General features: G+C 41.3%; 1 protein-coding gene across 1 annotated transcript in view; it reads left to right on the forward strand.

The window, feature by feature from the left end:
- Positions 1–12,743, forward strand: part of usp45 (ubiquitin specific peptidase 45) — a 42,531-nt gene that overhangs the window by 17,315 nt on the left and 12,473 nt on the right. Inside the window, exons 6-9 of the mRNA XM_080005714.1 lie at positions 3,279–3,427; positions 4,820–4,915; positions 5,170–5,300; positions 12,370–12,457. Coding sequence (XP_079861840.1) covers positions 3,279–3,427; positions 4,820–4,915; positions 5,170–5,300; positions 12,370–12,457 — 464 coding nt within the window. The remainder of the gene's footprint in view (positions 1–3,278; positions 3,428–4,819; positions 4,916–5,169; positions 5,301–12,369; positions 12,458–12,743) is intronic.

Here is a 12,743-nt window from a genome sequence, read left to right on the forward strand (position 1 = left end):
TTATTATTTTCATTTGATTTAAAACATCTGATCGTTAACAGAGTATTTCTGGTGTAAAAAGGGAAAATTGGGCAGGCACCAGTATCAGTACTGAAAATTTTCAAACTTTTCCCAGCCCTATTTATGAATCAGCCTGGGACAGCTCACTCTTAGAGGTAATGGTTATTGGAGCGGTGAGATCTCATTTCTATATTTCTATATAAAGTTCTTGACCCTTAACGGTTGCCCGGGGCAATAAAATCGATACTTGGGCAATTGGAATGTGTCTTATGGCTGCCTGACAACGTGATGCCTCAATGTCATGAAGATGTGATGTGACATTTTGCGCCATGTAGCTGGCCATGTTTCCAAAAAGTGACATTTTCAAACCAGACATTAAATATATTGCAAAACTTTGATACAAATAATTAGTGTGTAACCTGTCACAAAATGTCACATTTTCACATGTCACATTTTGTGCAGTAAAACTTTTGATTGCAGCAGAAACCTGTTCTCCGTGCACACATTAACCCTTGAATAAGATGTTTTGTCTGATTGATATAAATTAATCAGCGTAATAATCAACTGATTAATCGATAAACAAAATAGTTGTTAGTTGCTGTCCTCATACTATAACATAGTAACACACTATTTTTGTGACGCTCTATCAGGTAAGATATAAAATCAACAAAACATTTTTATCTAGTCCTATTAATCATGTAGTGATGATTAATAATAATCAGATAGATTGCGATGTGAACCCTGGGGGGGTGGGCTGGTGTGTGTGTGTGTGTGTGTGTGTGTGTGTGTGTGTGTGTGTGTGTGTGTGTGTGTGTGTGTGTGTGTGTGTGTGTGTGTGTGTGTGTGTGGGCACTAGGCGGTTAGGCAGCTTGCAGTGTCTTGGAGCATGAAAGACATGCTAAGTAGTGTAAAATGTGTACATTTTCAGTTCTTTTGGGGCAGGGGGGGGTGCTAACTCTCCAGTCATCTCTGCAGAGCCTTGGGTCTTCTCACTTGTTCTGCTTATAAATGCCTAATGTGACGGGACACAACTTGCCTCTTTCTCCACTAACCGGACTGACGACTATTCAATTAGAAGGGATGAGCTGGGTGAATTTGTTAATCAGTGATTGCATGTCCCATACCATGCCTTGTTTGCATACCTAAGGCCAACCTGTATACTGGTAAACTGTACACTCCTTTTGGTTGGCTAGGTATGCATTAGATTAAGTTTACAATATAAATTTGGGTTATTTTAATGACAGTGTACTGATTTTAACGGTCCTTCAGGGTTTTCCATAGTTAATAATTATTTTTGTCATGCCTGGCGGTGTGCATGGAAATACCCACTTAACTGAAGCCAAATTGTTTATTGATGCTTCTGCTTTGGTATATCTCTGATTTGATATTATCGCTGAGTGCAGCAATCAGTGTAGAATCACTATGTGATTGATCCCCTGTCACCACCGTCCTTGCTCAATCCTATACAGTGAACACTGGAAAAAGGTCCTGAAGTGTGTAATGCCATCCATTGCTGGGACTTGGACTTTTGACATATTCGTACAGCTGCTACGCGTTAGATATGTTGGAAACCACTGCAAACATTTGACTTTGTCTTGAGAGAAAGGAATCACCAGTTTCTAGAGATATGCAGGATGAACTGAGAACGTCTAGTAGGTGTGGGGTGTCATTCTCTGTAGCCTCTCTCAGTAGCCCTCATACAACTAACTAGCAGTCCATCTCCCCGTTCAGTTGTGTTTTCTGTCCTCTTCCCTTTTTGCCTCAGTGGGGTCTAGCAGTTGTGTACGCAGTGGTTTGTGGGCATTGCAGGTTCTTTTCAACATTTATGATTCTGAGGGAATCATATTGAAATGTTATTAAACTACAACTTGTGAAATGTTGCAGACTGAGATGTCTGTGCAGATGATATGGATTTTGATTTGATTACTTAATGAATAGGTGTTTGCTGTTATTATGGCATTCAAAAAACGTAATCAATCTCTTTATGGATGTCAGATAATACATTTTTGCTTATATTATCACGTTATAGTTGTAGTTTCTATCTATTGAAGGTTAACTGTAAAGATGTAATTTTTAGATGATGATGATGATGATGATGATGATGATGATGAAGAAGAAGAAAATTCTTTATTCATCACACAGCACGCATACCATAATACATGAACCCATGTGGTAATGGCAACCAATACACACACACATGCTACAAACGGTGGCCGGTGAAACTCTGCTTTTAACCCATCCCGGATTGTCCTTCCTCTGGGGGGCAGGGGGTAGCATACAATGATGCTCCCGGGGGGGACTAATTCCAAACGTCCAACCCTAGTCAGACAACAATCTTTTTTGCATGGTTTTTGGTGGGGGTCCTTACTGATGTTATATGGAGGAAACCCCATGTAAGCACGGGGAGGACATGCAAACTCCATACAGAAAGGTCCCTAATCGAGAGATAACCCACCAGAGCACGGTGCCAACAGCACCTCAGGCGGGAATCGAATCAAGGAATGTGTTCCTGCGAGGAAGCAGTGCAAGCACTGTGCCACCGTGCTTAAAAAAAAAAAGAGCGCTGGTGGGATTTGATTTTAATGTGGGTTGATTATACTAATATAAAAATATTAAGCAGGAGTGATAACAATTTAAGAAATATAAAATTAGAAATTATAATAGCAATTAACACAAAGGAATGAAATGGTACTTGGAATAATATAAATTATATTAATTAATGCTGTCAGATGCTTACTTACCCCACCACTAGATAAAGTGTATGTGTACAGTCAATTATATCTCCTTCGCTATGTTAGATTCTGACCATCTGTAGTTGCTGATTTTTCTGTTTTGGGTTAGTTTTCAGTGGTGATCAGGATTAACAGCTGGCTCCAGAGACTCATCTTTCCCATTCACCCCTGCAACCTCTGCCCCTCCCTAACCAGAGGAAATATCTCCAGCTGTCATCTGCTTCCACAGATGACCTAGCTCTCCTTCCAGCTGCCACCCCAGCACCATGCTCCCAGCCAGTCTCTGGCTTTTTCAGCTACTAGTTTCCATCCCAACTTCAAGGCAGGCTCTCCGTTCCAGCTCTTAGGCCAAAACTTTAACCTCAACTCCCAAAAAAGGTGCACTTACCAGCACCTGGCTAAATCCCACCCGTCACCCTCAATTCCATCTTGCAGTCTTGACTAAGGCCTGAAGTCCACAACAGCAGCATCTCTGTGTAATATGTAGTTTAACATGCGGTTCTGCAGTTCCACCAGGCATCTCTGACTCATGCTTCTGTTGTTTAGGAACGTCACCCAAATTAATTAAGCTGCGAGAGGATCCTACTGACAATGCCGAGCAAGCCAGAGGGAAGAGCACCATCAACAGCACATTGGTTCCTGTCAAAGGCATCAACAACCTGGGGAATACCTGCTTTTTTAACGCTGTGATGCAGGTTGGTGTTGCGGTGATAAACGGTGTGTATGCACGATGCAGGAGGATGTGGTAAAAATCGGAATCAGACTAGACATTGAGAACGTTCCCCGACTCATGAAGTTTCACCGATGATGAAATCCATCCCTTGGTATGGAATACAGAGTGCTTACTGTGAACCAATAGTTAATGTCATACCATGAAATATTAATAGCACAAACACAAGGTGGTCGCAGGTCTCAGCACAGGTTCGCTTGCTGTAAAAGTGGTTTTCCACTTCTCGGTTGTTTCCACTTGCCACTAAAACACACAACCCATTTACAGAGCCACTCTAGTCCTCCTCTGGTTGTGTCAGGGTGACTGCAAACTGACATTCTTCTCAAACAATGTAGCTGTTATGGTGGGGAAAAAACACCATTTTGTTAATCACCCTCAGGGCCTTTCTCTTGATTGAAATGCGAGTGAGCGTGCTTTAAGCGCTTCTTCCCCCTTCTCTCGGTGTCTTTGTATTGTCTCCCCGAAAATTGCAATCTTTCTGTCAAACACATAATTATCAGTGGATGAGCCATGTCTGTGTTTACAAAGCCGGTCCATTGTGTGTTTTCCATAGCAACTGTCTTCATTGCCAGGATGTGACAAAACAAATATCCCTTGAAAGGAAAGAGAAAGATGCTCGTGTAAATTGATGGGACAATAGCTGCTCTGGGCTACAGCCCAGGATCAAGGATCTTCTATCTACGTTTCAGTCTCACAGATTTAAGAATTAAGAATCTTTATTTGTCACATGCATATATATATATACACACACACACACACACGCTTTTTGGGGTGGTGGCCAGTGAAATGTAGACTCTGCATTTTTCCCATCCTGGCTTGTTCTTCCTCCGGGGGGGAGCCAGAAGCAGTGGGCAGCATTCGTTGACGCGCCCGGGGACCTGGTACCAAGTGTCCATCGCTGGTCAGACGATGGTGATGTGTGCATGTTTTTGGTGGGGGTCCTTACTGATGGTAGGTGGAGGAAACACCATGTGAGCACGGGGAGAACATGCAAACTCCACACGGAAAGGCTCCTATTTGGGAGATAACCCACAGGAGCATGGTGCCAACAGCACCCCAGGCGGGAATTGAATCCAGGACCTTCTTGAAATGGAGACTACATTTAACAAGGGTATTTTTAATTGACCACCCTGCTTTGCCACCAGCTGCATATGAACGCCGTTTCATTTTTCTTTTGTCTGGGCAAGGGCGGATTTATCTTTTAAATGCCTGGCGCACCATACAGAACACATTCGTGTGTGTGCACCTTTTTGACTGAATTAATTACTTTTTTTTAATATAAAACACATTTAAATTGTAATTGTAAATAAAAAATAAACAAGCAACGTGACTGAACATAACTATCCTTTCTGAACAGAACTTGTCCCAGACACACATGCTTATCGACCTTGTCCAGGAAGTGAAGGAGAGGGGCTACAAACTGAAGATCTGCCCCCCTGCAGAGACAAAACTGGTAAAGTCTACATGATCCTAAAGAGTGTAGTCCAGATCAGACAACTTTACCCTCCTCATGCAAAATATTATACTTAAGCAAGTTTAAATAAATACTTTTAAAATGGGGAACTGAAAATGCACTCAATTTGCTTTAATGTCATATACTGTAAATAAAGAGTAGAACTGGAGCCTGTTTAATACTATCTTCCCATTCCGCCATGCATCTAATCTAGAATGTATCCTAATGTATCTTATACTTTTACTGTTTTCCAGAGTACGCTGACCGTGGTGCTACCCAGCCCAGAGCCACTGACCTCAGCAATGTTCCTCCTGCTTCATAGCATGAAGGAGCCAGTGAAAGGGCCTGTTAGCCCCAAGATCCTCTTCAACCAGCTCTGCCAGAAGTAAGACACACAGCACCCTTCCTAGTTAGTCAGAATGAGAATGCTGTTGAGTGCTGTAAAGGCTCCACATCCTGCAATTTGTTAACTGGGACATTTTCTTCCTGATGGCGTGGCCTTTGGGGTGCCCTTGACCTGTGGAGACCCAGCCTTGTGTCTATTATGAGCTTTTCCTTTCTGCTTTGTTCGCTCCCGCAGTGTGTTTGGGTTTGCAGAAAGGTTAATGTGACTATTTAACTCTGGGTTCTCATGTACAAGTGTATTTTTGATTTCTGCTACGTTAAAGAGCAACTTTATTATTATTATTATTTTTTTTTTTTATAAATTCATCATCTTTGACTTATGGAGAACATGGTTTGAGGAAAAAACACAAATTTTTTGTAGGCAAAAAGAGCTAAACTAAAGTGCCTTAAATGCCTTGTTTTTAAAAAAATGTATTTTTTTTTTTCTTTACATCGCTGCCAGTGACGTTACATAAGGCAGTCGTCCTCTTGCTGCCAAAGCGCAGTAGCAGGGTGGTAGTCAGTCACTTAGTGTCACAGCTATTTGGGATGGTGAAGTACTGTGTTTAGTATTTCAAGATTCAAGATTCAAGATTTTTATTTGTCACATACATATACATACTTCCATACATATATGCAGTGAAATGTAATGCAACGCACCCGGTGATAGCACACAATAAGTCCTAGGAAAAAATAAAAAAATAAAATAAAATAAAAAGTAGAAAATTCCTTTCTAATAGACCGACTAACTGACTCCTAAAACGTAATACAGTAAGTGGAATACTTATAGAATAAGATAAAAAAATATATAAAATACAATAAAAATAAATTGAAATAAAATGGAATAGGTAGAAGGAATATGCCTATGTATATACAGATATGTGCATTTAAAGTGGCATGTGAATTAAAGTGGCATATTTATTGGCATAGTTATTAAATATTTATTATTTACACACAAAATGTTTTTCCATATTTTCCAAAATCCCGCTCGGCTGCACCGCAGACAGGCTCCACAGCGTCCAGAAGTAGTTATGTTCACGTTTTTTAAATTCATACAATAGGGAACTGGGCAATAAATATAGATCTACAAATAAAACACACTCCGAATGTCTCTCTCCAAGTTGCCATTCACTGTAGCGTTAGCTCTGTCCCGTCTACTTTATGTGACGTTCAAGTTTGCGGGCAATGTTTGATTTTTTTTGGCAGGCGTAGATAATTGTATCGCAAAAATTAGACCAGCTGTAATTCTAAGTAGAAAAAATAATAATGATGAAAATCGTTCTTAAATCTAATTGCTACATCATTTCCAAACACATTCATTCACTGGGTAATGGTTTGTCAATCTGCCCTTTAAGAAGAAACTAGCCTAGCCTAGAGTGGTTGCTCTGTCGGGATTTCTCTTTACCTCCTCTATGCCTCTTTAATTTGTTTGTTGCCTTTAGCTTGAATGCTTTTTGGCTCTGCTCTCTACCCTCTATTGAAAAGCGCCTTTTATCTCCTCTAATTGTCTTTATAGGTTTTTTGTTATCCAAGGCTGATTGTTTGAAAACACCTTCACCTTTTTTGGATGGTACAGTAGTTCCTCACAGAGTTTTACCTTGCCACCTCATCTACAGTTTCATTCTGAAAGAACACTATTCAAAGTGTTACGATAATAGTAATGATAAAAAAAAATTGTGGTGCGTGTGCAAATGTGCGCGTGTGTGTGGGTGGCCGCGCACGCATGCTGCTGGTCATTTTTTATTTTTTGTTCTCCCTCTTGCCATCCTGCTGCACCACCTGTGTCACGATTGATCCTGAACAGGGCTTGTATGGCGTTGTGAGAGGCGAACGTGCTGACCCACATTGGCCAACGCTACAAGCTGAACGGATGGCTGGCTCTTTCATGAACAAACGGCGTAAATGTTGTCTGGCTGGTTGACTTCTTGTTGTTCGAACATGGTGCACTGCTGGTTGAGTGTGTTTGGAGGGGTCCTGCACTGTTCAGTCGTGCAGGTGGGTGGCTGCGGCATCTGATTGTCGGACCACTTGTTCCGTCGCTGATGCGGCTTTGACTAGTAATCAGGTGCTGCACACTTTGTGTGTGCTAGTCTGTGTAAGCGACCACCTCACCTGGTACCACCTCACTCTGCGGCACACACGCAGCCAGTCATGCACACAGCCAGACAAGCATTATACACACACACACACAACCTGTACACACAACTTTATGCGCTCATGCAGACCCAATTTCATTTTCTTCCATCCTGCTGATATGGATTAGAACCATCGATGCCTAAGTACTCATTACCAGTAGGTGGCCAGATCTCAAACTGTCTTCAGATTTATGTGCTAGTCACATTGGAAAAGTGCACGTACATGGATGAATCTGCCTGAATGTGATCTATCTATCTATCCATCTATCTATTTTTCAAGGAAAAGTAGTGAAGTGGTTTCCAAACCAATTCATGCTGTCTTCCAAATATCTGCTCAGTCGACATGTCTAAACTGGAGTGTATTTTTGCTTGTGTGTGCGTGATTGTGCGTGGACTTGCGTTCATGTGTACTGTAAATGGCCATGCATTGCCCCGCTACCATCTGTGTACCCCGAGCCAGCCACCACAGGTCCAGGCCAGACCTCCCTCGTCATGCCAGCTGGAGCGGTCTGATGAGGACTCGGACCGACGCCAAGCCCAGTGGTTGGGGTGGTCAGCACCACACACTCTCTGGTGCCAGGGAGGGTCCCAGCTTGTACCCAGGCCACATTTGATCACAGGATCAGGGTTATCCCTGTTTCTTTTGTAGGCGTGGTGGTGGCATGATGTGGGCAATTTGTACCCTTTTGTATGGTTTTTCACTTGTGTTATGACAGATCTTGCGTTGTGTTATTACAAATCTCAATGACATTACGGGCTTAGCCCAAGGTGAACCTCAGATAGTGAAAATACATCTAAAATAAAACCACAATGTTTTTATTTGCTCTATTTAGAGAAGCGGGGCACGGAGACGTGCAGTGGAGCGGAAATTGTGGGCGCAAACAAGCCCTGCAACTGGTTCTCTCTCTCTCTCTCTCTCTCGACACAGAGAAAATGGCAGAAAAATAGATCCGGGGCTATTTTTTTTTTTATTATTCTTATTTTTGTAATTCTTTTTTTTTTTTTGATCCAGGGCTATTCATTCATTCTATACCGGAATGAACCAAGAAAAAATACATGTTTGAAAGAAACTTTATTTTAATGCCTGGATCAATGCTTCCTTACATGATAGTTTTCTCTGAACCATGAAACATATGTGGTGATTCTGTGGACATCAAGACTTTGAACATGGCCGAGTCATCTTCAGGTGCATCTGGTGTATATTACTCCAATACAAAGGTTTAAAGGTTTGGCCAGGGTCTATTGTCAACTTGTCATGTTCGTCGGCATGGGAGGTATATTCTGAACCGAAAGGAGTGTCTGCATTTCAGATCGTGCCCCAAAAATTTACTTTCTGTTTCTCGATGTTCGTATGTCAAGCAACGTGAGTGGAATAGTTGTTCTGCCTTTTCTGCCAGTCCCCTCCTTATATAAAGCAGGTGAGGGGCATACAGAATGTGCTTTATTTCAAGACTTGTCGTGGATAACTTTAAGCATAAGTCTTGATCTTACAGCAGTGTTCTGTTCATCCTCCAAGGAAAACCATCCCTATATTTGCAAGTAACATGGAAGTCCAAGTGTTAATCACATATTTTTTTTAGTAATATCAATTCTATCGTCATTTATGATGGAATTAATTTTTCGGTGCACACAAAGTAGGAAATAAATATTCAAATTTATCATCATCAATAATGGGGGGGTTGCAGAATTGGTGTTTGTTTTCATTCGTCACCATTTCCCTGACATTGGGGAAATTACTCATATTTGCTCATCATAAATCCTTTTCCATCTGTGTTGCTCCAAATGGAAGATTGTGCATTAAGTTAAGCAGCAGTTTGTGATGGTCATGTTCAGTGAGAGCCGCCTTGAACACACACGCGCTATGCATGCATGCACATGCATTTTGTGTGTGCGCATGCCCTCCGTCGTAAGTGCGTCTCACTCCGTGTATTGAGTTCAGATAAATTTTAGATCATTTGTGTAAACATCTATAATGCACACAAAAATAATTTAGCAATGAAGTTGCCCAGTGTTTTTTTTTTTTTTTTTTTTATTAATTAGTCTCTTATTTCCCATTATTCTTAGATGAGGATTGAATGGTATTTCTGTTTGGATTTTTTTTTTTAGGCATTGCCGAGATGCATTCAATGATAATCTTTGAAATGTATTAAATAAATAAATTCAAAAATAAATAAATAGATGAATGTGTAGTACATTTGCATAAACTATAGGTGCATTACAGGCTTTGTTATGTAAATAACATGAGTAAGCCATATATAAGTAAGCCCAGTGAATCCCATTTTCTAGTGTGGTTGTCACTTGAGTTGCTGTGGCCATGTACGGGTACATTTTTTTTATTTTATTTTTTCCCTGTGTGCGTGTTCGTTGGGGGGTGGGGGGTGTTACCTTGTGTCTGGTACTAACTCATCCGGCTATTAATTGTGTTAGCACCGCAGCTGTTTGCATTGGCCAAGGCCAGATTGGGAACAGTGCTACAGGGCCCTTCTGCGTCTCTCTTCCACTGGGATGAGCTTCCAGACTGCTCCTTTCCCAGTGATCCCATTTCAGCTTCTCATTCCCTCTCTTTGTCCCTCCCCAGTCTCTCTCTCTCTCTCTCTCTCTCTCTCTCTCTCTCTCTCTCTCTCTCTCTCTCTCTCTCACTCTCTCTCTCTCTCTCTCTCTCTCTCTCTCTCTCTCTCTCTCCTCTCTCTCTCTCTCTCTCTCTCTCTCTCTCTCTCTCTCTCTCTCTCTCTCTCTCTCTCTCTCTCTCTCTCTCTCTCTCTCTCTCTCTCTCTCTCTCTCTCTCTCTCTCTCTCTCTCTCTCATTGCTCCCAGCATACCAAGACTCTGTCACAGTTTAACATTCTGCTCATCACTGCATGCTGACTGGATACCAGTCCAACCCCATTGTGTGTTTACGCTGCTAGATTTAAGTTGTGAGAAACCGTGGCAAGACAAGCAAATGCTCTAATGATCAAAACAGATTTTTGGTCCTTAACATTAAAGCTACATTGAATGTATTCATAATAAATAAGTAAATAACCTTATCTGAGATCAAGAATGCATAATGAGCCAGGTAAACATAATCAATAGTTTTTTGCTTTGTATGCTTTGCTAAACCCACTGAAATGTGTTCTACAAAATACTCAAAGGAGACATTCCTTCATGTGCCTTCTTTTTTAGCTGCTAAATAAGTGACATATGTTCTCTCCTCAGCAAAAGGGCAAAATGTGTGTGTGTGTGTGTGTGTGTGTGGGTGTGTGTGTGTGTGTGTGTGTGTGTGTGTGTGTGTGTGTGTGTGTGTGTGTGTGTGTGTGTGTGTGTGTGTGTGTGTGTGTGTGTGTGTGTGTGTGTGTGTGTGTGTGTGTGTGTGTGTGTGTCCTCCAGACCTCCTGTCAGTGACCTGTGTTTGGGGCAGGTGGTGACCAATTTCTCCCCAAGCCTCTGTCGGACAGTCTCGGTCCAAATGCCATCTTTTCAGCACATTGCATGAATGAACCAGCGTTGGTTCATCCAACTCTGAGAGCACAAGGTTATTGATTTCAAAATATTTCCTTTTTGTGTCTAACAGGCAGCAATGAAAATGTCTTAAATAACAGATGGTAACTACAATATTTTCTTAGCTGAGCAAATAATTAAGGATACATAGGATGGAATGTCTACAGCTTATCAAACTGAAAGCGTGTTTGAGGTGATTTGCAGACATTTTTCAAAAGCACTATGCATTTAACCACCAAGGAAAAGGGAGCTAGACCTAAAAAATGTTCCATAGTCCCCATCAAACATACACGTCTAACATACAATTACAAGGAATTGTAATATTGAATAGCAATACAAAAATATAATGCACAATGAATTTGCAGCTACTGTAGATAAAATATCCGTCTGAAATATATCAGCATTTTGTGGTCCATTCAGAATGTCAAACCACCAATATTAAGATTTCTGCCTCTTTCTTTGTTAAAACTGTCTGAAACTCGTCCCAACCACACACCCCACCCCCGTTCATTTTTCAAATGACCATTTGACCGATCGTCACCCGAGCCAGGACACGTCTTCTTCGCACGCGTGGTGCTTGTCAGCCCAACCTGTTCTGCAGTTGTGTAGATGGCGTTGAGCAACAGGTTGCCTGGCTACAGCTCTGACTGTCCCATCTGCCCCCAACATCTGTCCCCCACATGTGTCTCACCACGGACAGCCAAGGAGATAGGCTCAAGGAGAGAAATCCCCCTTTGACCGGTCAGGCGTTAATGTCCCATCTCATTTAGACTGTGATCGTTGTATTAGACTTCTTGTTTTGTGTTGGTGTGTGTCATAATTTTAATATTGTAAACAGGGGTTACATAACAAGACAGAAACATCCATGAATGTAGGGTTGGTTTGATTTTGCTGTGGAAATGTTTGAATATTCAAATATCTGTAGATACATTTTATTTTACTTTTGATAGTATGGGGGGGAAAAAAAGTGTCCTGTTCACAAACTGACATTATTCTAATGTTTTCAGGAATTGACTGTGCGTGTCTGTGTTTGGACAAGGTACTCGTGGAATCAAATGAAATCTGAAATGTCTGCATATAAGCACCACGAAGCTATTAAGTCCTACAACGATGTGACGATGATGAAAAGTCCTTGAAAAGAATAATGGCCTTTTTCCTTCTCCCCATTGATGTATCTGTGTGCATTTTGATTGCCTTGTGTGTGGCTGATAGCTCGCTCCTCTTTTAGTGGTGGATGTAATTTTAAATGTTCTGTATCAACACATTATTCTTCTTAGAAAGGACAGAGGCCGTCATTACTCTGGGAGCGTTGTGGCACATTGTCAACACTCGTTAAATGGTCGTTTGAAAAAATATATAAAATTTAAAATTGATATAAATCTCCAGGTTATAATAAGATTTTCTGTATTCCCCAACTCACTTGCTCAAGGTTGCTTCTTTGTTTCTTATTTTCTTTAGGGCTCCTCGTTTCAAGGGCTACCAGCAGCAGGACAGCCAGGAGCTCCTACACTATTTACTAGACGCTATACGGGAAGAGGAAACTAAAGTGAGCCTCTACATTACACACATATTCCTTTCACCATCCCTCACAAATAGGAGGTAATGTCCCCTAGTAAGATGTATAGTCTTTCTGACCTAAGGCATACACCATGATTATAAAAAGTGTGCAGGCCTCTGTAACTAACTGGAATAGAATCAGACCTCCCAAACTCAATAGAATAAGATGAGGTGAGAAATATGTACTCTTAATGGCCAAATATATACTGTATATCACAATACTGTACATCAGCAGGGAACTCAGGTCATATTGGCACTGAGCTGCTCACCCATTA

This window comes from Zeus faber, assembly GCF_960531495.2.
Source record: "Zeus faber genome assembly, chromosome: 8".
Lineage (NCBI taxonomy): Eukaryota > Metazoa > Chordata > Actinopteri > Zeiformes > Zeidae > Zeus > Zeus faber.